We start from the raw sequence: 25,993 nt of genomic DNA on the forward strand, positions 1-25,993 counted from the left end.
GATAGTCTGGGCAAACTGTCCAGTTTAAAATCCAAGCTAATCATTGGCACTTTGTATTCTGACAGCATCAAAATAGCAAGTTCCACAATGAGAACACAACAGTTTTGAGGGTTCCATCAGGTTTACTTCAATCTGCAAACCTTTTGGAGACACAAGACTACACAGTCACTAGGCGACTCCTGGGGAGGGGGAGTGCCAGCAAGGGTGGGGGGACAGGGGACATGCAAAACTGCAGCAATAGTTACAGAAAGCTCCTGGCCAGAGGGATGGGCGACAGCAGCCGCATTTTCTTACATTGGACAGAAAGAAAAATAAAGTGTTAAAGCTGTGAGAGATTGACTCCCAAGCCCGGCCCTCCTGCTTCCCAATCACTGACATCATACAGAGAGGGGGAGGGAGGGGAGGCTGCCAGAGTCACAGAGAGGGGAAGGCTGCAAGCTGGCTGGAGGAGCAGGGACTGGAACACAGACAGAGGAAAGGGTGCGAAGTGTCCAAGGGACCGGGCTCTGCAGCCTGCAAGGAAACGCACTCTGCACATGCTCTGCAGAAGAGAGATTACTCAGCCACAGCACTGCAGAGCCAAGTGACCGATGCGCTCTCACTCAGTGGACGCAGACACAGAATGACTGACGGACGGGAAAACAGCTGAATACCCTGTTCTTAGGAGGGGACACAGCGCTGCTGATTGCACTGAGAATAGTGCTGTGTGTGCTGGATGCGGGTTCTCTGGGGGGCGAGGATACAGAAAAGAAAGGGGGATGTTTCACTGCATGTCACCCTGTGTCCCACTAGCCAAGTAGGGCTGCTTTATAGGATCCTGCTGCCTCTGCACATACAGAGGGGCTTCTGTCATCCTGCAGTCCTGTACATTGTCCCTGGAAGAGGACAAGAGGGTGGAGAGTGTCTATAAGTTGCTAGATACGTGGATTTGATGCTTATCCAGTGGATTATGGCTCCCAGCCGGAAAGGATCCTACTGCTGCTGCTTGTGGTGGCCTCTGACCATCAGCCTGATGGCTTCAATCCACCAAGGTGAGTCACCCTGAGACTTCTAGTAAAGGGGCATAAGGTCTGCACTGCAGGAAAGGGGGTGTCTGACAGTAGGTACACTTTACACTGCAGGAAAGGGGGTGTCTGACAGTAGGTACACTTTACACTGCAGGAAAGGGGGTGTCTGGTGGTAGGTACACTTTACACTGCAGGAAAGGGGGTGTCTGGTGGTAGGTACACTTTACACTGCAGGAAAGGGGGTGCTTGGTGGTAGGTACACCTTACATTGCAGGAAAGGGGGTGTCTGGTGGTAGGTATACCTTACATTGCAGGAAAGGGGGTGCTTGGTGGTCGGTACACTTTACACTGCAGGAAAGGGGGTGCTTGGTGGTAGGTACACTTTGCATTGCAGGAAATGGGGTGTCTGGTGGTAGGTACACTTTGCATTGCAGGAAAGGGGGTGTGTGGTGCTAGGTACACATTGCATTGCAGGAAAGGGGGTGTCTGGTGCTAGGTACACATTGCATTGCAGGAAAGGGGGTGTCTGGTTGTAGCATCACTGTTCAGTGTAATACAAGTCCATGTGTGCTGGGTTCAGACTAACTAGTACAATAGGGAATGAATGATGGAGCACAGTCTTGACAGGGGCTGTTACTGTAGGCTGGAGAAAAAAAAGTACTGAGACTGCATCGCATACAGAGGGGGGAACAAACTCTAGGGCGACTCTTGGGGGTGAGTCATGCGGACAGACAGAAGCAAATTACACACATGAGACTACGATTAAAATGTGTCATCTCTAATAAGGGACAAACACCATATAAAATCAAAAGTATTTTCTTTCTAACAATATCTGTTTGCAATTGAACAAATCTACTTCCCTGTATCTACCTTGTGTCATAATGTGGCGAGACAATGATAGTGTGCACCTTATAGGGAGCCTAGAAGTACCAAAATGTTTATAGGTGGATGGTTTCCCCATACAGAAATGCATGTCTGCCCATCAGCCTGTACTGCAATCAATGTCTAGGGGCAGCTCTCTCGTCTCTAGGGATGTGCAGTGACACTTGTTGATTATTTAATCCCTCTTCTCTTTGCTGTGAGGTTGTTTAGTGTTATTAAAGAAAGATATAATAATGTTACACAATAATTACCAGCAACTTTAGTCGTTTGCACAATATAGTGTTTTGTCAAAATATAGTGTACATCATTTGTGGCATTGGATAACTGAGGGGAAAATGATGGTTGCTGCTCAGTGGGCTGGAAAATAAATCTGGAGGCAAGATTTAAGATCTTTGTGATGTGACCCTTACTGGGGGAGGGAGGGTGCAATAGGCACTGCCAACCAATATGGAGAATGCATGGTCCCTCCCCTTACCATAATAACATCACTATAGAAGGGGGAAGTGCTGCCTTGGGGTTCGTTGCTCTGTTTGACATGGAGGCTGGAGATAGTAGAATTAATTTTTGCTGGGAGGTCATGCAGCAGATATTATTCATAGACAGAATGAAGATTACGCAGTTACGGCCTGATCCGGCAGCCCCTAATATCCCCTTCCAATTCTGCAGCAAACTTCAGCACTGTAAAGTTGAGAACAAAGTAATTAGATAGAAAAAGTCAGAGTCACAAAACTCCTATTGGAGGAAATTAGAGACAGCTCCTATACTGTAATAACCATATACCATGAGTGTTAGGAGACCATTATTCAAAGGAGCTGCTTGTCTCCATGCAGAATGCCAGCTTCGCCAAATAAAGTGTAGGTGTAGATCAGAAGCTGCTACTGATTGTTATAATGAGATCTGAATGCAGCAAGAATAATGACTGCAGGCAAATGGGTCAGGATGCTAGAGATACAACATGCAGATGTAAGTGTGAACACCAATGGGACATCTGCTATGTGATATGGAGCTGTGAAATGTTAGCACAGATGCTAAATTACTGTTGTTTGCTGCATTGTTGCAGATCAGTAGAGTATGGTGTGATGCTTGTGAGAGATGGGTTAAAATGTTACAGGGAAGTGTTTGGATGGGGATGTTTGTCTTTACAGGCAGCAGTGGGCTTTAATATATATTGTGTTTGGGTCATGGGCATCAGTGCTATAATATAATTTTCACATGATGTATAGTTTCATATAATGTACTTTAATGTATATAATAAATCACATTTTACATAACATACTTATAATATATATATATATATATATATATATATATATATATATACTCTATATTTATTTTTTAAGTCTCTAGATATTGCTACAATGCAAATCGAGTAAAGTTGACTTTAGGATGTGAAACGGTATAATAAAATAATCCTTAGTATACTCCATCCTTGGAATCAGCTTTTGTGGATATTTCCGTCATCCCGAGCCCCAATGCGGCCGCTGATTCATGAACTGCCCAGGCTTTGTATGATGATCTGCCCTCTGCTGCATTCATTTCCTAGACACCCTGATTCTTTCCAATATAATTTTCCACTTTCTCACACTGTAACACCCTCCAAGTGTTTGAGTCATTTATGCAATTATTTTTTTTTAATCGACTTTCCTCCTAAGCCTGCATGCAAAAACTGTATTTTAAAACTTCATTAGTTCAGTGAAAGGAATCATTAAAATTGTACTGTACGCTTGCTTTATTAAATAGGACATAAATTAAAATAACAGAATTAAAATTTTAATGGTCCATCCTATAAATAATTATAGAATAGCAAGACAGCGGAAAAAATGACAAATACTCCTATATGGGAAATAAGGACATGGCACCATATTGTTATCATAGATCCTGTTAATGAACATAGAAATGTGAAATCATTCACTGATTGCACTGATTGCTGAAATATATTGGTCAGTGTGATGGAACGCCTATTGGTGCTTTGCCGCTACAGGTGGTACATTACTATAGTAATCACATAATTATGTGACCAGGACATTATTAGAAGGCACAGCGTGATGGAAAGGTCAGCAATGCTTTAGGATACTTTAAGGGCATTATGGTACACAGGGCCAGTATAATGTAACACAGTGACCCCTAGGGGAGATGAGCAAAGTAATAATCAAGAATTATGCTTAATACATTGACTCCAGTGAAAATAATATTTTCAAGATGGTTAGCACATATAACATTGATAATTAGCATGGTGCAACATATATGGCTATGACTATTAATTAAGGTGCATACACACAACGATTTTTTTAACGATAACGTTCAATCGTTGAAAAAATCGTTGACTTTCTGAGTTAAACCGATGAACGATTATCGTTCATGCGCGTTCACGTTTGCAGTTTGTAGTTCAGTCAGACTGACCAACTCAACGATTTTCAGTAAGGGAATATGCAACATCGTTTGTAGTTCAAAAAAAATCGTTCATTACATTTAGTAAATGAACGATTTTAGGAAACTATTTTCGTTCATTTTTCCCTTGCAAAAATGAACGAAAATCGTTTACTAAAATCGTTGCGTGTGTGTATGCAGCTTCAGCATTTAATGAATTATTTGGACTACATACAGCGGTATCTTAAGATTATTTACAAAAACACTGCATAGTCATGGGACTATTTCATGAGAATAACATGTATTAGTCGCCTTTACAAGGACACACGTGTTGAAGGGATAATTGGGCCCGGGATATACAGACATTTTAGCAGGTGTCATGATAAACTCATCCATCCCATAATGGTTGGGAAACTCCTTCACTTAATTCCCTTGACAAGCTCAGCAACACTCTTTGTCTCTGTCCCTCCCTATCGTCTCGGTGGTAGAAGAAACTGATGCCGTGTGCCCATACCTCAGTTCTCTGGTGCTACCCTGTGTCTAGGAAGAGATGGAAACATACATATATTATGGGGTTTTTTTGTTTTAAAGTTTAAATCAAGCAATAGGCCTACATAAAGCATCAGAAAAGTATTATTATACATAGATTGCTGGCTCCTTACATGTGTTCTGTTGAGCTGTAGGCCTTCACAGGCTCTTGTTTCATGGTGCCTGTCTGTTTCATTCCATTAAGCTAAAAAAGGACCCGTGTGGAGTTATTGTGTAGAACCACAATGACTTGATTTGGGTATTTGGCAACAACAAATCAGGTGATGTAGAAACATGACTTCGGGTTTTTTAGATTTTTTTTTTTTTTCCCAAGGCCAAATTAATAATACGCTTGATCCAATTAAATCTATTCTCGGATGAGATGAAACTTTTTTTTTTTTTTTTTTTAACAATCCTCCATGTAAGTAGACATTTACTTGTTTTTCAACTGCTGTTTTGTTCCGCTATATTCTAATTTGGTGCATTTGGACAAGAAGTCATCATGAGAGAATGATACTATCATTTATTGATTTCCATTGCACAGCAATTGGAAATACATCAGCATTGTACTGTGAATATGTTGCAGCAACCTCCAGACAATATATCGGGCATGTCATTAATCCGCACATCACTAATGCAGACAGACAAGTGAGGTGCACCAAGGAGCGTTCATATAGATATGCAGTCACAACAGGATACTTTTAAATGCTCTGTTTTATACATGGAACAAATTGCAGCACTGATTGTTTTGACATGGATACTGATGTATGTACGTACTGCAGGCCTGAGTAATAAACAATCTGCAGCTAGAGGCAGACACAACAATAGCATCTTATACACCAAAACGCACAACTACAAACCCTGGGCTGACACATACTCCTGGATTAGACAGATGGGGTCTGAGATGCTGTCTATCCATGCTGGGGATTAGACAGCTTGCGGGCAGCGGTATTATACTGTACACACTGTGTAGTAGACAGATAGACATCACAAGAGTGAAAGAGTGAGGCGTGTAAGTTTATATATCCGTCACATAGAGGTGGTGACAGATATATTGTGCCAAGTCCCTGATAACTGAGCCTATTATCAGCTACAGACACAATACAGATGTATACAAGAATCTGGCATTGCACCAGACAATACAGCAAGATAGGTCCCATTATGAAATCTGTATAGCTAAATAGCACAAAGGGCCATTCACTTGCTCACCCTTACATATGAATGGGAATTTTGAAATGTGCTCTTTGTATAATGAATATCAGTGGTAATACATTCTTTGAAAGAAGTAGCCGTGTATATGTTCTGCATAGATATGACTTTACTCCTGCTCCAGTTCATATCTCTTCAGCAGGCTTACATACACCAAACCAATGTATTTCACACATGTATGAATCAATTAATGGAACGGTTGCTAAACCTAAAATGCAAAATGATCTGATATTCCATCCACAAGTGATCCAATATGCTCTTTACACAGTATACCTATAGCTGTGGGTGTTTAGATAAGTTTGACATGGCTGCAATCTTATCTACCTCATTTCAAGTATTGTTATCTGTTGCCTACCACAGCTCAGTTTGAGTGACATCAATATATTTCAGTCATCCTAAGATCCCATATGTAGTTGGATCTGGTAAAACTGAATATACTATATATTTGGCCACACAATATGATGCTGCCTCTGTTAAGTTTAGCCCAACATGCAGAGGGTATGCAGTCAGGATGCCAGTCGCCGGCTTGCCGACTGTGCAATCCCGCCAGGGGACTAATTATAGGCGTCGAAATCCCGGGCTCCCGGGGGGGAACTTAGGGTTAGGCACCCCCCCCCCCCCGGGAGCGTTAGGGTTAGGCTAGGGGAAGGAGGGTTAGGGACATAGGTCCGGAGGTCATTCATACCAGTCCCATGAGACAGTGCTCAGCTGTTCAGTGCCCCCTGCCTAGGCCAAACTGGAATCCTGACCCTCTTCTCATCCAGGCTTATGTGTAATTAGAAGATGACCACTAAAGGTGGGTACACATTAGACGATATGTCGCCCGATCTGGCGGATCGGGCCGATATATCGTCCACATCGGCAAATGTGTACCCACTGTGGACGACCATGAGATTTTCCGCAGGTCGTCCATCGGGGTCGTTTCGTCAGCCTGCAAGTAGGGTCGACGGAACGACCCAGCTGCCAACACAAGGCAGGTGAATGGAGCCGGTGCCCGACTGCTCAATATGGATCATGTAATGTGTACCGGCCACCCGAAATGTCGGACCATCAGGCGTCTCATCACTGGGTACACCCATCGGTAAGTGGGTACCCAGATTAACGAGCAGGCCTATTTATCAAACTGCAGCATTAAGTCACATTTTTTATCGCAGCGATATAAAGCTGGTTATACGCCGGACGATGTGTACACAGCTGATATGTCGGGCCAACTGGCTGACATATCGAATATTGGGCACACATTAGAATGATGTAATGAATGACGGAATGATCCCTCGTTCCGTCCTTCATTAACATGCATGGAGCCACAAGCGATATTGACAGGTTTGATGTGCAGGACATCAAACCTGTCAACATCGCATGCAACTGCGGGAGCTCTGCACGATATGACGTTACAATTTGGCCAAATCGGAACGACATTGTCTCAGTGTGTACCCAGTTTAAGATCAGTCATTGGCACAGTTCTTGTTAAAATATCGCTAGGGCAGCTTAGTGATACTCAGGTGCCTGGTGATACTGGCCAGGAGCATTGAGGTCTAACTTACTGCTTTTCCAACCAGTCTCAGGAGGATATATGTTACCAGTCAACTGTAAACTCCCCCCCAGGTGTGTGCCTGTCACTGTTAGCTGTTTAAAATTCTATAGCTATAATTCACAAAGGTTAAGATGACTTATAGGAAAATGAAATCCGTTTTGATTGCTACCATGTATTATTCAGAATTGCAGCTGCTATTTAAATGGACCTGTACAGATGAGAGCTGGTTGTTTTATTCATTTAGAATGATTTGGTGCAGTGCATTGGGACTGAATTTAAATTGTCTCCAATAGAATAGACTTGTTAGATTACTGAATAATTGTGAAAATTATTAATTTACCTCTGTGCTGCTGTTCAAGTACCAATCTTCCCTGAGTCACACCTGCAAAGGCAGAAGAAGTTCTGTAGGAGCTGCTACTATCACTACTGGGCACTTTAATATGTTGTGGCCATGGCACAATACATGCTAGTTATTGCATAAGTATTATATATACATAAGTACAATGAGAACTAGGGTGTGCACGTCCATGTAAACCTTATTTCGTCACATTTAAACGTACTTCAATGTCAGATATTTATGTATATAAGCGATTGTTTTCTCTTGTGAGATGTTATGAAGTTTTATTCTGAATAAAAGCTTTTATTAGGGGTAATGCACCAGATAGGTGTGTTTTTTGTAGATATTTGCAGTGTATTGGAGAAACGTGTTTTGTCTTTCCTTGTCTAGACCAGCCCCTCCCTTACCTGCGCCTGTCATGACCCAATAAATTGATTGAGTAACTGCCATTCTGTGTTTTATTGTAGATATTTTCCTACTGTGGTGGATAAAAAGTGATTGGACCATGGGGGAACTATCCAGCCCTTATGGAAATTAGAAAAAAAAAAAAAGAGGAGCAGTGGAGAAGTTACCTAAAGTAGATTTGAAATTTGCTATATGAACATGAGGTTTACATGGCTGTGAATGATGTGTGCACCCATGTTCTCATTGTTATATACTCTCCAAGAAGTCCTTAGTTATAAGAACAAGGTGCCACTCCAATGCATAGTGTAGAAAATATTGTATTCAATAAAACATCAGAGACATAATCGACGTTTCAAAGTCCGCAGACTTTTTCCTCAGGATATGTCACAATGTAGTGCTGGGCGTCTGCATGTTTGTGCTGCGATTGCCGTCCGTATGCAATCGGTAGCATTTTCCTGCAATGGTCGGGTGCATGCGTCTGCATCCGTGCGTTCCTTGCTGAATCAAGTCCTGTGTGTCCTGTGCAGAGACGGCTATGTAGCCTATCCTATTCTAGTGATTCTTTGTTGCCTCACAACCTGGAATTAAAATGTATTGTTTGAAGGTGTGCATCATTTCATTCACAGAACATGCCTACAACTGTGAAGTTGTGTTTTTTTTTTTTTTATATTGCGAATCAAACAACATTTAGTACAACATAACAGAAAACTTCAGCGTGCATAACTATGTACCCCCCCTAAAGTCAGTACTTTGTCCAGCCACATTTTGCAGAAATTACAGCTGCAAGTCGCTTTGGATAAGTCTCTATGAGCTTGCCACATCTTGCCCGTGGGATTTTTGCCCATTCCTAAAGGCAAAACTGCTCCAGCTCCTTCATGTTGGATGGTTTCCGCTTGTGAACGGCAATCTTCAAGTCTGACCACAGATTCTCAATTGGATTGAGATCTGGGCTTTGACTAGGCCATTCCAACACATTTAAATGTTTCCCCTTAAACCACTTGAGTGTTGCTTTAGCAGTATGCTTCGGGTCATTGTCCTGCTGGAAGGTGAACCTCCGTCCCAGTCTCAAATCACAGGCAGACTGAAACAGGCTTTGCGCAAGAATATCCCTGTATTTAGCACCATCCATCTTTCCCTCAACTCAAATCAGTTTCCCAGTCCCTGCTGCTGAAAAACATCCCCACAGCATGATGCTGCCACCACCATGTTTCACTGTGGGGATGGCGTTCTTGGGGTGATGGGATGTGTTGGGTTTGTGCCAGACATAGCGTTTTACTTGGTGGACAAAAAGTAAAATTTTAGTCTCATCTGACCAGAGCACCTTCCTCCATACATTTGGGGAGTCGCCCACATGCCTTTTGGCAAACTCAAATCGTGTCTTCTTATTTTTATCACTAAGTAATGGCTATTTTCTGGCCACTCTTCCATAAAGCCCAGCTCTATGGAGTGTACGGGTTATTGTGGTCACATGCACAGATACACCAGTCTCTGCTGTGGAACTCTGCAGCTCCTTCAGGGTTACCTTTGGTCTCTGTGCTGCCTCTCTGATTAATGCCCTCCTTGCCCGGTCTGTGAGTTTTGGTGGGCGGCCCTCTCTTGGCAGGTTTCTTGTGGTACCATGTTCTTTCCATTTGATGATGATGGATTTGATGGTGCTCCGGGGGATCATCAAAGATTTGGATATATTTTTATAACCCAACCCAGAATTGTACTTCTCAACAACTTTGTCCCTGACTTGTTTGGAGAGCTCCTTGGTCTTCGTGGTGTGATGCCTCTTGCTTAGTGGTGTTGCAGCCTCTGAGACCTTTCAGAAAAGGTGTGTTTTATACTGACAGATCATGTGACACTTAGATGTCACACAGGTGGACTTAATTTCACAAATTATGTGACTTCTGAAGGTAATTGGTTGCACCAGAACTTTTATACTTTTGAGAGGCATCATAGCAGTGGGGGTGATTACATATGCACATGCCAGTTTTCAGAATTTATAAATTTATAAATATTCTTTTTTTTATATATATTTTTCTCATTTCACTTCACCAAATTAAACTATTTTGTGTATATCCATCACGTAAAAGTTCAGATAAAAAAAAAAATTACAGGTTGTAATGTAACAAAAAGGTAAAAAGCCAAGGGGGGTGAACACTTTTGCAAGGCACTGTATATACAGTATTTACATACACACACGCAAACATAATCATACTGATTTAGTGCACAGAATCTAAATATTCATGTAAAATATACACCCTGTGGCCGATGTCGAGTTGGTCCCTATGTGGGCTAAAATGACTCAGTAAAAATGAACACACAAATATCCTATTTCCGGACCTCTGCTCAGCTGTGCACATCCCGAGATACAAAACGCGTCTACAAGGGCAGCACTTGTGCCTAGTGGTGTTCATCTTTATCAGTGAGTACATGCACTACGATCCTCCTCCAGACTGGCGTATATGTGTTTATGCGCAGGTCTGCATGGGAACACGCCCTAACTAATCTTTGTCTATGTGAGCGTGCCCCTTCCCACCCCCGTTCTTCCATTTAAAGGTGGTAAGTCTTTATATGTATGTCACAACCCTCTTTCCTGCCTGGGGTGTGGCTCTCTGCTCTGACGCTTCTAGCACACTCAGCTATTACAACAAACTGCTGAGATACAGTCCAGAGTGTGCTAGAAGCACCAGAGCAGAAAGTGACACCCCCAGGCAGGAAAGAGGAACTGTACAGGTTGTGACAGGTGCAGGGTGCTAGAATGAACACTAAGCATCCGCTGTGACTGATCTATTTGGCTGCGGCCACCTACTTACTTCCTTACGCTGATGCGAGAATCTACTCGTGTATACTAAAAATATATCTGCATGTGGAAGCCTGTCCCGCCCTCTGTTTTTACATCCTCATTAGTCACCAGTAGTATCTGAACTTACTTCTGCCCCATACTGGCTGCCACGAGAGAGAAGAGTTCTGTGTGCTCACATGGTTACCGCTCACAAAACGGCCATTGCACAGATAATGTGCTCCGTCAATGGATCTTCGTCCGTGTGTGTATACCTGATCCATATTTACACGATTTGCCCGATTTCAACGAATATTGATGACAAATCGTGTAAAATATGCCCAAATCGTGATTTTCTACTCACGATCATGATGCCGATGCGCGTCCCCGCTGGCCGTACATCGCATCTTCAGATCTGCCGTGCTGTAGGGCAGATTTGCCAATCTGGGATACAATGCACTGGATGCATGATAGATCTTAAGTCAGATTGGACATTTTTTACTCCAAATCGTGACCACGACTGCTGGGGAGCTGCCTGGGGAGAGTTCAGGGGAAATCATGCCACAGGTCGGATTGTGAGCACATCACTATGGGCCTGATTCAGAGCCGCTCGTAAGCGGCCGCTCGTTCGTTCCGAGCGATGTTTGCACAACTGCGCATGCGTACGGATCGTAATACGCATGCGCGAACCAGTCAGGGCGGCTGAAAATCGTTTGTTCGCTAAATAGCGATTGCCTGCTATTTTGAGTGACAGGAGGAGACGTATGTGGGTGGTAACAGGGGAAGGTGCTTGAAAACGGGGAGTGGAGATCCGAACGCAGGCGTGCTTAAAGGTCAAAACGGGCGTTTTATGGGTGTGCATAATTAATACAGCAGCGTCATTGACCACGTCACTGGGTTATTTTATAGTCAGAACTGCTCGCAAGATTGCGGTAGGAAAAACCAACCACAAGAATAGCGAGCAGTTCATACGCTGGTCGATGTACTCGATTAATCTAATAAATAGCGGACATGACGTAGGATGCGAGCGGCCAGGGGGCGTAGTTTTGTAAAAAACGACCGCATGTTTGGTTCGCTCGTTCAGACCTAGAGGCGTGAACAGACCGCAAAGAGCGAACGGTTCATTTGAATAGCCACCCCTTTTTTCTGAACGAGCGAGCGCAAATAGCGTCCAGCTCTGAATGAGGTCCTATGTGTGTAGGCACCTAAAGATCTACTTGTTGATGAATACACACTGATACATCATTGTACCTTATAACCAATGCAGGGGAATGGGACTGATGATCCCATTTGAATGTATATATATTTTATTTATTTTTTTCTAACTCAATAACCGCTAAATAATGCGGGTAAGGTGCAGTCAGGGAGATTGCTGGACTCTCAGGGAGTCAGGGAGATTGCTACTTTTTCGGGGAGTCTCCGCGACAATCAGGGAGAGTTGACAAGTATGATGAAACCTTTGTGGCATGGATACGACAGGTGCCATACTGAGCGTATATACCAAATTATACATGCATTTGATGGTGGCAGATAGTAGTTAGACGGCACCAGCTTTGTGGCACAGCCTGTCCTCTTTCTGCCTCTGTAAACAAGAAGAGATAGATAATTACAGTGACTGAGATTTTGTGTCCTGTTTGATCTGCATTGCCCCAGTTCTCAGACTCTGATCTTCTAATTAAATAGATGATGTTCATTTTCTTTATGGAGTCTTAAACAATACTAGATCACAAGGCTGGGAGCAGACAAATAAACACCTGCATGCTGTAAAGTGATGACACTTTGGGGAAATAGTGCCTGTAACATCCAAGTACCGGGTGATGTTGTTTGAGGATTCTTTACCACTGTTGATTATTCAGAGTTTAGACAATATAGATAATATTTATTATTTACTTATGTGGCACCACCAAGTGTAAGCAGCACTGTACCAGATTTCCAATAGGGGAAATAACAACACAAAATTAATATAAATGTAAAATAAATAAAACAAACATACACAGGAGCAAAATGCAGTGCTTAGGAGAAGCAATCCATCATCATGTGCCAGACAGATGGGATCAAAGTCACTGGCTATGGGCTTGATTCAGCAAGGATCTTAGGGCCTGATTCAGAGCCGGTCGCTATTTGCGGTCGTTCGTTCAAAAAAAAGGGGTGGCTATTCAAATGAACCGTTCGCTCTTTGCGGTCTGTTCACGCCTCTAGGTCTGAACGAGCAAACAAAACTTGCGGTCGTTTTTTGGAAAACTACGCCCCCTGGCCACTCGCATCCTACGTCATGTCCGCTATTTATTAGATTAATCGAGTACATCGACCAGGGTATGAGCTGCTCGCTATTCTTGTGGTTGGCTTTTGCTACCACAATTTTGCGAGCAGTTCTGGCTATAAAATAACCCAGTGACGTGCTCAATGACGCTGCTGTTTTAATTATGCACACCCATAAAACGCCCGTTTTGACCTTTAAGCACGCCTGCGTTCTGATCTCCACTCCCCGTTTTCAAGCACCTTCCCCCATTACCACCCACATACGCCTCTTTCTGTCACTCAAATTATCAGGCATTCGCTATTTTGCGAGCACATGAATTTTGGCCGCACTGACTGGTTCGCGCATGCGTATAACGATCCGTACGCATGCGCAGTTGGGCAAACATCGCTTGGAGCGAACGAGCGGCCGCTTACGAGCAGCTCTGAATCAGGCCCTTAGTTGCTAATACGCACGCAATCGGCCGATTGTTTTGCACTGCGCAGGCATATGCATCGCAGTGAGCGTGCGTGAACCGGCCGCTGCGATGGGGATCCATCGCAGAGTGATTGATAGGAGGTGCCGTTTGTGGGTGGTGACGGGGTGGGGGGGGGTCAGGCGAACGCAGACATGCCAGTGCGCTTGAACGCTGTTGCATGGACGTGCTGAAGTTAGCAATTTCTGAGTGAGGTCTGACCTGCCTTATGGGTCCGATGTTACTCGATGTTACTGATTATTTTGCTATGTTGTCCACCTCTCCGTGGCCACTGCTGCATGTGTCTGCAGATATATCTACCATCGGCTGTGCAGCAGAGCCGAAGCTATATGTCAGTGAACAACGTCATTCACAGACACATCGCTGGTACACACTGGCCGACGGGCACCAGATATATTGGTCGATCAATTGATCGGCCAATATATCTGTCAGTGTGTGCCCAGATTAACAAACCTTTTCAGTTCAGATTTAGGGGGAGATTTAGCAAAGCTTGGAGAGAGATAAAGTAGAGGGAGATAAATACCAACCAATCAGCTCCTGTCAGTTTACAGGCTGTGTTTGAAAACTGATAGAAGCTGATTGGTTGGTACCAAATCCTTCTAAAGAAGACAAGAGAAGTTGCCCATATGAACCAATCAGCTAGTACCGTAGCTAGCTTTCATCAAGTATGTTCTTTCTTTCTGATAGGTAGAAGCTGATTGGTAGTTATAGGCAATGCTTCCACCTTTAGAAGTTTTGATACATGGGGTTTGGGAACACGATATTGGCGGTCAGAATCCGACGTCTGTTCCGGAATCCCATGTCCTCCTTAGTATTTTAGTCCTATGGAAGGGCTTTTCCTGTTTATTTCCCGCTCGTTGGGTGAGCATTGGTTGTATTATTCCGAGCCAGTATTTTTGTAGCCCAAATGCAATTGCATGATCAAGTGAATTTGTTTTGCATGGAAAATAATTAATAATTCATATACTGTGTATTAACAGCCATGTTTTATTATTACTGTTAAGAGCAAGAAGCACAACAAGGGGTTTTGAAACATGTCATATAAAATGTCACACAACATAATAGTTTAATATAAATAATAGAATAATAAAAAAACGTATTCAGTAGAAACAGAACATTGGGACATCATAAATTGCAAAATTGTTTGCCAACACCGAGTAAACATGAAGTAATATTTACACCTGTCAGTAAGTAAACAATAAAAAAACAGGTCAGTAGTATAAATGTTATTTTCACTGTACCTCCAGCTCATCTAGATACTGTTAAGGGGGGTATCCACTTAGCGATTTTTATGAACGATAACAATGGTTTTATCATTCAATCGTTTGCAAAAATGTCTAAAACGACCAGCGATGCGCGTGCCCGCCGGTCGTTTAGACATCTATGATCTCTCCAACATGCTGGTCAACCTGACGATATCATCAGGTTCAGCATGTTTCCAGATTGATGACCCTGCACTAAACGTCTGCTCGTTCAGTGCAGGCTCATCACACAACTGACAAATGACTGCACGATTACAATGTCGTAATCGTGCAGTCATTTTCAGATCTGGTAGTGGATACCCCCTTTAACATTCAGGACCTCATTCAGAGGCGCTCGCTCTGAATGAGGGCGGACGCATCTAAAAAATGTTCCGGCCTCCTGGCCGCTCGCTAGGCTGTGGGTTACCACAAACAGCTTTAACGAGCGGCCAGGATGATGGTCGTGATGGTCAAGACCATCGCGACCATCGGGGCTTGCGACGAGACCCTTGTGGTAGGGTCTCGTCTGCTGCAAGCCCCAGAGAGCTTGCAGCAGGCTTTCGGCTGGTGATGTCAGTGGGGCCGCCTGCAAACTGCAGGCGTTCGCTTGGGAATGCCTGCATTTGTGAAGCCACCCCCCCGCCACGCCTACAAAATGGGGCGAGATGTCGATCAACATTGACAGCCGCCACCTTTGTAGTGAGCCCCGGAGCGAGAGAATGTCTCTCCCGCTCCGGGGCTTGCGCACGCGCACAGCCAAACATCGACCCGCTTTCGAACGCTCAAGCGCTTGCGAGCGGGTCTGAATGAGACCCTCAGTGTGTCAGTAATTGTTAAAAAAAAATGTAAACAAAGAGGCTAGGGGGTGTTAGAGATGGGCGCACATGCACAAAATCAATACATTAAAACTTGACTTTTACTAGTTATTATACATTATACTAATAAAATAGAAAAATTTGAACAAATAGTGTATAAAAAAGCAGAGTCAATAATATTAGTGAATTCCTTTATTAATTTAGCTTCATGACCAACAAGGAGCATTTAAATGCAGGGGCGCCGAGAGATTGGGGGGGGGGGAGCAGGTCCGGTTTCTCGAAGGGGACGTGACCATGCCTCCCGCGATTAGGCCACGCCCCCTTTACCAGGGCCCGCCACGGCTCTCGGCGGGCCTGTTTATATGTAGGTAATTTGATATATTGAATATACATATTTCATATAATTTTGCTCCGATTAAACATAGTACATTGCTTTCATAATACTGGGAAATTTAAATGGTGGACCCTGCTTTTTTATACACTATTTGTTCACATTTTTCTATCTTTATACACTAATCTATATGTATGCTTATCAATTCAATAAATTAATTTTTTACCTCTAATTTTCACTGTACCATTCCCAGTGAATGGAATTTTTAGTATAATAACTAATAAACGTCAAGTTTTAATGTATTGATTTATTTATACAATGCATGAAATTAGATTTCTGTCTGTAGAAAATAAGGACAAATCCTTTTGTACAGTATGGAGGGTAATCCAGGCTAAAGGACCGTCTGCTGTACATAGTCCCCACCTGTCCTTAATTTGAAGGGACTGGCCCAGATTTTAAAGATTTCTCCCCTGAAAAATCCCTATTTTTTTATATTTACCAGCTGCTGATTGAAGTTCCTCTTATTTTTCATACTGGTTGTAATTCTTCATAGAATATATTACTGTTCTCCCGGCATTATACATGAACAGTATTTCACTTTACCATTTAAAATGCAAGTAGATTACTTTATAACACAGTTCAGTGAACATGACAGGCAGTACTGTGTGTGCTTAGATGCAGTCCTCAGCCGCATTGTCCCTGTTATCTATAGAAAATGTAAGGTATTATTTAATATAGATAAGCTAGTGTTTCAGGCCTGCGACTACTAGGAAACAGTGTACTGTATTCAGAGAGGGAGAAATCAGAACTGGGGGCTATGCATAAATTAATTATTAGCATACAGCAAGTGATAACAGTAGGGAGCTGACTGAAGTTAGCAGTCTACAAATTGTGTACCCTGCATAAACTGATAAAGCTTATCACCTGCGACTTTCGCTCACTCGCTTCTGGATACATTAACCTACAAACATGCTGAAATGTACAAATAGACATGCATTCTTCTGTCTGCGGTTAACACAGAACAACAGCATTGTTTCTTATAAAGCTATACAATAATAACTGTTAGTGTGGCAGATTATATATACAGGGCTGGCGCTAGGTCTCTCAGCACACAGAGCTGTCCTGTGCTGCACTGTCCGCTTCCCCTTCCCGTTCCCTCTCCCTGAGCGTATACCAATAAAGCCAGCGGGGTGGGCGGAGGATGGGTTTTTCAGGAGCCGGGCAGGTTGTGGACGCACTTACAGAACGTGTGGTGCCTCTAAAATAATGTTGGTCATCCAGGTGACAGCCCTGCTAGCCCATGCCTTGAGCCGCGACTGTGTGTGTGTGTGTGTGTGTGTGTGTGTGTATGTATGTATATATGTATGTGTGTAATATATATATATATATCTCATTTATATATCACTGCAGTGCCTAATGAAGTACATTACAATTGAGCAGAGCAAGAGAACAGTGACTTGCAGTACAAGACAATACATAACATGTACATGGTATATAAACATTGCTGCCGTAATGGTCATAACCCTCAAGTAAGTAGTACGGTGGCAGAAGTCAAGAGTTAGGTGCCGTAAGTAATAGTATGGGTAGAAAAAGCACATGGGGGAAGAGAGCCCTGCTCGTGACAGCTAACATTCTAAAGGGTAGGGGTAGACAGAGGGGTGACACAGATGGGGTAGATAGTGCGTATGGGACAGAGGGGGTCATTCAGACCCGCTCGCGAGCAAAGGACGCTCGCAAGGGGGTCGATGTTGTGCGCATGCGCGAGACCCGGCGAGCGACGAGGAATACGTCGCTCGGGGTCTCGCACCAAAGGGGGCGTGCTGTCGATGGTGAGTGACAGCACGCCCCCTTTGGTGGGCGTGCCGGGGGCGTGGCTGCCAGACGGAGGAATGCCTACCGTCTGAGGCCGGCCTCACTGACATCAGTAATGATGTCAGTGGGAGTGATGTTGGCTCTGATAGAGCCAAAATCACTCCTGGGCTTGCGGCAGCGAGACCCTACCACAGGGTCTCGTCGCAAGCCCGATGGTCGCGATGGTCTTGACCATCGCGACCATCTTTTTGGCCGCTCGCATATGCTCGCACAGCTATGCGAGCGGCCAGGAGGCCGCTCCATTTTCAGGGAGGAGGGCACTGATTCAGAGCGAGCGCTCTGGTCAGAGCGTTCGGCTCTGAATCAGGCCCAGAGTGTTAGCATGAGAGATTGAAGACTTTGATGATGAAATTGGTCTTGAGAGCCTCTTTGAAGCTTTGCAGAGAGATGGAGAGTCTGGGGAAGATGTACTAAACATTGGAAATTGATAAACTACCAACCTATCAGCTCCTAACTGTTATTTTTAAAACGCAGCCCGTAACATCACAGTTAGGAGCTGATTGGCTGGTGGTTTATTACTTTCCAATTTGTCACTTTCCAGAGCTTAGTATATCTCCCCCTACGGCAGGGAGAGGTAGGGAATTCCAGAGGTAGAAACAGCATGTTCGAAATCTTGGAGGCGGTCATAGGAAGAAGTAATCAGTTGGCAGGAGAGGCGGCATTCATTAGCGGTAGCAAAAGAGGGCAGGCGGGAGTGTGAAGGGAGATAAGGTCAGATATGTAACTGGGAGAGGAATGGGTGAGAGCTTTGTAAGTGAGTGTGAGAAGCTTATATTGGGTTCTGAAAGAGAAGGGGAGCCAGTGTAGGGCTTGTAGGAAGAGGGGACCTTCTCGCACATTTGGAAGATCTGAGTAATATCCTGCGAACTTGCAATTTTCATGCTATTACATGGTTCGAGTCCATGTGAGTTTTCTTGTATGCGACTTTCATTACAAGGTCCGAATTACACGGAAGCCTTCACAGATCAGTGATATCCGTGAAAGCTTCTGAAAAAAGAAAAAATAGTTAAATTTAAAATTCACCAAAAAATACGTGGGGTCCCCCCTAAAATCACAACCAGCACCAAGCTTTTCTGAGCATGTCCTGGTTGTGAAAATACAGGGGGAAACAATGTAGGGTTCCCCGGTATTTTCAACAACCAGCACCGGGCTCAGTGAGCTAGTCCTGGTTGTGGACATACAGGGGACAACATGAGTAGGGGTCCCCTGTATTTTGCATAACCAGCACCAGAACAGATTACCAGAATCCTGGAAGATGAGATCATAACAAAGTCTCAACCTACATTCTTATATACTTTGCGTATGTATGTATATATATATAATTTATTAACATAAAAGCTGGAAAATATATAGTTAATTTATATACTAAAATCCTTCATTATTATTAAGAGTCTGGTCAAATTGGTAATGTCACTCTGGTTTAACCACCTTAAGGGTCTACTATTGAAGGCACCAGGTACAAGTGAGTGGTGGAAGATAATTGTAGAAGAACATAGACATATATATATATATGTATGTGTATGTATGTAAGGAATGGCTAGGAAAGCATAGGGGTGTGCAGCACTGGTTTATGGCCTCTACATGTGGGAACAGAGGATGGGAAAGGCAGTGTCTAAACTAGAGGAGCGTGAGGTGACTCACTATTGATTCATTAGGGTAGATTAAAGCCTGCAGAAGAAAAGAAATGGAATCTATCAATTCGCAGCACACTCTTGGCATGGGAAGCAAGGTGCACCTGAGCCTGCTACATTTATTTCATGTAAGATAGGAGAATAATATATCATTTTGAATTTATCCCTGGCAACATAAAAATACATTCTAATAATACAGGCTAATGGTCAGTGCTGCACAGGCAGCGCTGTCCAAACACTATTTCATGTTCTTGGGGTAACTGCCTGTACGGCAGTGATGTCTTGGAGTTACTTTAGGGGTACAGTGTGTATGAGAGGACCGAGGGGCCTATTCACGTGGAAACGCTTGTTTCTGCTTATTTAAATCACCGGGCCATTCATCATCAGGGGTCCGAATAGGACCACCTGATATTCAGAAGTGAAACTGAAAGTTTTCGGCGTTTGCCTGCGAGAACATGCACCATTAGCAGATGGAGCTTGTTCTCTTACCCGGAACTCCTTCCCATAGGAGTAGCGGGGGTATGTGAAGAGGGATACGATCGTCGTAGAAGCGGCAACAGGGGACAGGTAAGTAACGCAGCTACGTCTGTAGCTGCGATGCTAATTCGGAGCAGCTGTCCCCGCACTAGAACAATGCTTAACTGCTTCGGTGATAAGTATCACCCACGGCGAGGAGGATACTTAAACATACGGCCCCCAATGATGAATAGGACCCCCAATCTTCTTACAATCTGCAATCTATTTACTTCTGAGTCAACTGCTACAAATGTTAACCTAAAAACATACATATCATGTAGTGTTATTTCTGGAGCTAGGGTACCAATTAATAATAATAAAATAAGAGAATGCTGGATATATGTTTAATGGCAGTAGAACAGTGTACTAATACAGTATCTGTCTATCTTCATGACAAAGGCTTCTTCACTCGAATGACAACATGTCAGTTGTCAAGGACAGATGGATTGGTAATTACAGGGCCAGGGACAATGGTGTCACAAACTGTTTTATGAGATAAACCAAGAGGCTTTGCTACTGCCTATAGTATACTGTCTATTGAGGATAGACAATCGGGTTTCCTGAGTCTTTTACAGTAATTGCTTTTTTTTAATTCTTATTTTATCTTCTGATTTCTCCTTCTCCTGGTTACATTTCTTGCCCAATAAATACAGCATGCAAATGAGCGTGGATAAACAGATTCAGGAGGGAATTCAATTAGCCCTGATTAATTATCAGGGGAGCAAAAGGGAGGTGGCCCGGGCTTTATTGCTATTCAGTTAGGCTCCCTTTTACTCCTGATGCCTGTGCAAAAGATCGGTAAATGAACGGGTTAATGTGCGTTAACTCAGGTTATCGGGTGTTAACCCCTGGAATGCGTGATAAGTTAACGGATTTGAGCGTTAAGTGGTTGTTATGGGATACGTTTAAGAAGCTGGCGGCCGCAATCCCGGCCGCCGGCTTCCCGAATCCTGTATCCCGCCTAAGGTTGAATGTCAGGCGTCTAAAATCTAGACGCCTGTCATTTTCCCGACGCCGGGAGACAGGCGCCCGGCATCCCGATCGATGGGATGCCGGGCACGGCGAGCGGACAGCCGCAAGGGGGGGGGGGGAGGGTTAGGTTTAGGGCACCCGGGGGGAATTAGGTTTAGGCTAGGGGGAGGGAGGGTTAGGCACCCCCGGGGTGAACTTAAGGTTAGGCAGCGGTGATGGGGGGGTTAGGGTTAGGCACTTAGAAGGGGGGGGTTAGGGTTAGGCACCCCTAAGGAGGGTTAGGGTTAGGGGGGTTGGTTAGGTTAGTTTATACTTATCTTAGGGACAATCGGGATTTCCAGCGCTGTCGGGCTTCTGCTGCCGGGCTCGGCTCTGCTCTTTTGTTGGGCTGCCGCAGCCGGGATCCCATACCGAATACGTTGTTATCCCCTGATAACAGCACATTTATCGGGCATTTATGTTCAGGTCTCATGAGACCCTAAAATAAATCTCTTTTAAGTGGGACTAATTTACCCTGGCTAATTGAATCCCCCCCCCCTTTCAGTCGTAATTGTAATAATGCACAAATTAGTATGTGTGTGTGTGTGTGTGTGTGTGTGTGTGTATATGTATATATATATATATATATATATATATATATATATACATATACACACACACTACAGTCATATAAAGAGCCTGATTCAGAGATTTATGCAATGCCGATATTTGTGCATATTGAGCGGTTGTTTGCCATTGCGCAGACAGGAAAGCTGCACTTGGCACGCCAAGTGATTGTATTGCGATTACGCCTGCACAGTGGAATCGCAAAGTGAGTGACCAGTAGTTAGCCTTTTGGGGGAGGTAACAGGGGCGTGGTTAGATAAACACAGGCGTGTCAGACTGTTTGAACACCGTTTCACGGGCGTGCATAAATTAGCCATTGCGATCTCCTTCACAGCATAGAGCCCTCAGCGTGTCAGGAGACGGTCACTGCTCGCGACTGTTCAGACTTGACTTAGAGGCTGCGTGGCTGCCCATTCCGCGTCGATGTTGCAGATGTTTACGCTGTAGTACGTCATCGGACGGATATGAGAAGGCAGCAGTGGGCGTCCCTATGCTTGGGTGAGCTTTGGAGGACATTGCCATATTTTTGCTATTGCGTTCCGTGAGAGATGGCAGCTGCGATTGAATTTGCATATTTTTCCGAATCCGGTCAATACTACACCAATTCTCATTAGTCAATGGGAATTGTTTCCAGTGGTGGAATATCTGACCATTTGTTTGGGAACCGGTTACTGACTCATATGAAATACAACTCAAGAATATGTTGAGCCAAATTTTATTGGTTCATTTGAGATATGAAGAATACAAGCTGGCAGCCAGTATCTTGTTTGATAATAGAGTAACTGCCAAGGCTGGCTGTGTGTTTTCATATAACATTTTATATTAAGTAATAACAACTGGAAGTTTGAATATATTGCTGAACTGCATGTGAGCTTTTTCAGCTGTTGGTTCCAAAAGACTCTTAGCTACTCTAAGCTGGCATTTTATCTTTTATTATAATGACTTGCAACATTTCTTCAAATGTAAAGGCTCCAATCCCATGGAAAAAAAATTATATACTTTATTTTTTTTAAGCCATAAAGCACTCCTGTGACAAGACAAAACATTTTATTCTATTTTCATGTTGTTCCTCCCCAATCTGTTATAAATTATTTAGAGTTTGCTACGTGTCATGCAGTTACCCATGCCACCCCAGCCAGATGACGAGTTGGGTATGGGCGGTTGGGATGCCGCTAGTCCGAATACCGACAGCGGCATCCTGACAGTGAGAATCCCGATAGCACAAGGTAAAGAACCTAACACTAACCCTTACCCCTAACCCTCCCTCCCCGGTGCCTAACCCGAACCTCCCCCCTAGTGACTAAACCTAATCTCCTCCTCCACGCTCCGTAAACCTAACCCTCCCTGTTAGTGCCTAACCCCTAACCATATACCTAGCCCTCCCCCTAACACCCAATACTTACCAACGGGATGCAGGTGGTCGGGATTCTGGAGCCGGGATCCCAACGCTGGTTTTGTTACTGTCGGTATCCGACACGCCGGGATGCTGACTACATTCCCCACATGACATATGACTTAGGGAGCAGACTGGTTTTGGTAGAAGGCCTCTCTTCTCAGCATACCATCATATGAGAATTTAGGAGCTTCCTGACTGACTGGCTCTGACTCAGAGATGAGGTTGCATTGGCATAAGTGTGTGTGACATGCATGTTGCAGTTTGTCTTTCTGCCTTTTTTGAAGCAAACACACATTTTGGCTGTGCTTTGCTTCGAGGAGCAATTACAGCCAACTCTACATCATCCCCAAATGGCTATGTGGTTGCAGCTTTATTTATGCACCGTTTAAAATTTGTACAACCAAATTCCGCAACCGTTTGACATATTCGTTGCTAGAAGAAGCTCACCATCCAAATCTGGAGTTGGTTGGCTGATTTGGATATATGTTGTACAGATGTGTACACATACATCTATCCTCCATGCAATACAAGTCGTGTTACACATAACGCGTGAGCCCCATGTGACTCAGTAGCACCGAGCGTCTTTTCACGTGACTTTTTACCCTTCAATTGCATCTTATTCGAACACTGTGATGTAATTAGGACCCATCCCTCTGCGAATAAGACTCAATTGAGGGTAAAAAGTCGTATGAAAAGACGCTCGGCGCTACTGAGTCACGCCATGGCATGGCGCGACTATAAATGCTATTTAACGTGCGAGGAGGCTAGATGTATGTGGACACATCTGTACCCAATAGATACGTGTTGTAACAAATGACCATTGTACTGTGTGAGGGCTGTTGTGCTAATTCAAAATCCCATCCTGTCAAATTGGATTTCATTTAGCATAAGGGAAAATCGGTTCAGCCGATGACCTTCATGGGTGTTTGTGAGGTCAGCAGCAGACCATGAAATAGAGCAGAGCACAAAGTGTCTAAATGCAAACTCCAGCCAGATCTGTCTCATTTATCCTTTACAAGAGTGACCACCTACGTAATTAGGTGTGTGCATGTAGCTAACTGTATAAAGACAGCTGCCAATTAAATATAATATTAAAGGCTGTGTGCAGATGGACATGTGTTTGGAGGGTACTTGCAACTGCCTCCTCATGGTGCTATATATTGACATTTGTGATGTCCGCACATATAACAATTACGGCACTCATAGGAAATCAGTAATACTACCTACACATAATTTTCTTGTTCCTGCCAGTGGCATCCATATAGCATGTCATAGAAGTAAATAGTACTCTAGATGCCCCTTTTTTTCCTACGCTGTAGTGTTGCTCAGGGGCTCCAAGAGAAGGTGAGGGCTGTCTGATGCGGAAGTGCCCCTTTGATGGGCAGAGCCGTAACTAGTCTTTTTGCTGCCCTGTGCCAGAGAGACCATTAGTGCACCTGAAAAAGAGCCATGGCTTCATGGGGAAGGGCCAGGGAAGAGGTAGGGGAGGCCAGGAGATGTTGGGGATGAAAGAAGAGGAAGCTACAAGTGAGAATGATAATAAACAGGAAAACTGACAGGCCCAAACATCACCCCCTACCATGCGGTGCCCTGTGCCATGGCACTGGTCGCGCCCCACCCTGGTTACGGTCCTGTTGATGGGTGCTGTGCAAGGAGCACCTGTATTCACAATCGAGCATAGGCGTGCCCTCAGATGCTTGGGTACATTCCTAGTACCGGGGCTCATCAGATATCTTTGCAGCTCTGGTTTAGTTAAAACCTAAGTTTGCTACAATATTTTCATGTAGTGAGAGTGGGTGACCCAGGAGGCTTAGAAGGTTCATTCAAATCCAACCATTGCCGTGTAGCCCGGTAGGTGACATTTAGTCAGTGGATTTTGTTGTTTTGTTTAGTTTGTTCTGATTTTTTTATTTTACTGACTGCCAGCACATTTACTGACAAGCATTCTGTGGTCTGTACAGGACCTTGGCGCACACTCTCGCATATCTCATCATAGAGACGTGAAGGTTACTGGTCCATGTGCCGTGCATTACTTCATCTCTGACTCACCTGTACACTCCCCTTTCTTGGCTCCATTAAGCATTATCTCACGGTTTCTCTTGCCAAGTTGGTACATCAGCTTCAGCAACTGGTGACCTCGTGGAAAAGCAAAGGACGAAAAGCACAGAGCATGCTCTGCTCCATTACCTGGCTATCTACCAACACATTGCTTTCTCCCCTCTGTATTTCTCTTCTAGTATTCACAAGCAGCACTTGCTGACTTTCCCCTAATAACCTCTCTGTTTGTCAGTCGCTCTGTTTACTTTCCCATGTCACATATTCCTATGCCCTTTATTGTTGACTTTCTGCTACTGTACTGTTTTATTTTCTTTTAACGCGAGTTAGTTTTTTTAAACAGTATTCATCATAATAATGTTTGAATATATAATGCCCAAAAGCATACACCTACCATATTAACAGATCATGCCACTGATTCTAGCCAATATCCTGTGCCCTCTCAGGCTCCAAACTGTGCTGCCAGTCATGGTCTCCTATGGATTCCGGACACGCAAACAGCTAAATTGCTGGGTTGTTAGACAAACGGAAAGAGGGAACGTGGTCAGCATCCCGGCGAGGGGGATGCCGATGGTCGAAGTATCGGCGCTGGAATCCCGACGGCGTCGGGATCCAGGCTCCGGCATCCCGACTGCCGGCATCCCGAAGATAAGTATTGGGTGTTAGGGGGAGGGTTAGGTTTAGGGTTAGGCACTAGGGGGGAGGGTTAGGCACTAAGGGGGGAGGGTTAGGGACCGGGGAGGTTAGGGTTAGGCACTGGGGAGGGAGGGTGAGGGTTAGGGGTAGAGGT

The 25,993-nt window shown here is 44.1% G+C and overlaps 1 protein-coding gene across 5 annotated transcripts in view; it reads left to right on the plus strand.

Moving 5' to 3' along the window:
* The first annotated feature begins 406 nt into the window (after nucleotides 1-406).
* Nucleotides 407-25,993, plus strand: part of NECTIN1 (nectin cell adhesion molecule 1) — a 239,712-nt gene continuing 214,125 nt past the window's right edge. For all 5 annotated transcript variants that reach the window (XM_088455813.1, XM_088455814.1, XM_088455817.1 and 2 more), the window contains exon 1: nucleotides 407-1,031. In XM_088455813.1, coding sequence (XP_088311939.1) covers nucleotides 932-1,031 — 100 coding nt within the window. In that variant the 5' untranslated portion in view covers nucleotides 407-931. The remainder of the gene's footprint in view (nucleotides 1,032-25,993) is intronic.

Source organism: Taudactylus pleione, unplaced genomic scaffold, assembly GCF_031769625.1.
Source record: "Taudactylus pleione unplaced genomic scaffold, aTauple2 ptg000671l, whole genome shotgun sequence".
Taxonomy (NCBI): domain Eukaryota; kingdom Metazoa; phylum Chordata; class Amphibia; order Anura; family Myobatrachidae; genus Taudactylus; species Taudactylus pleione.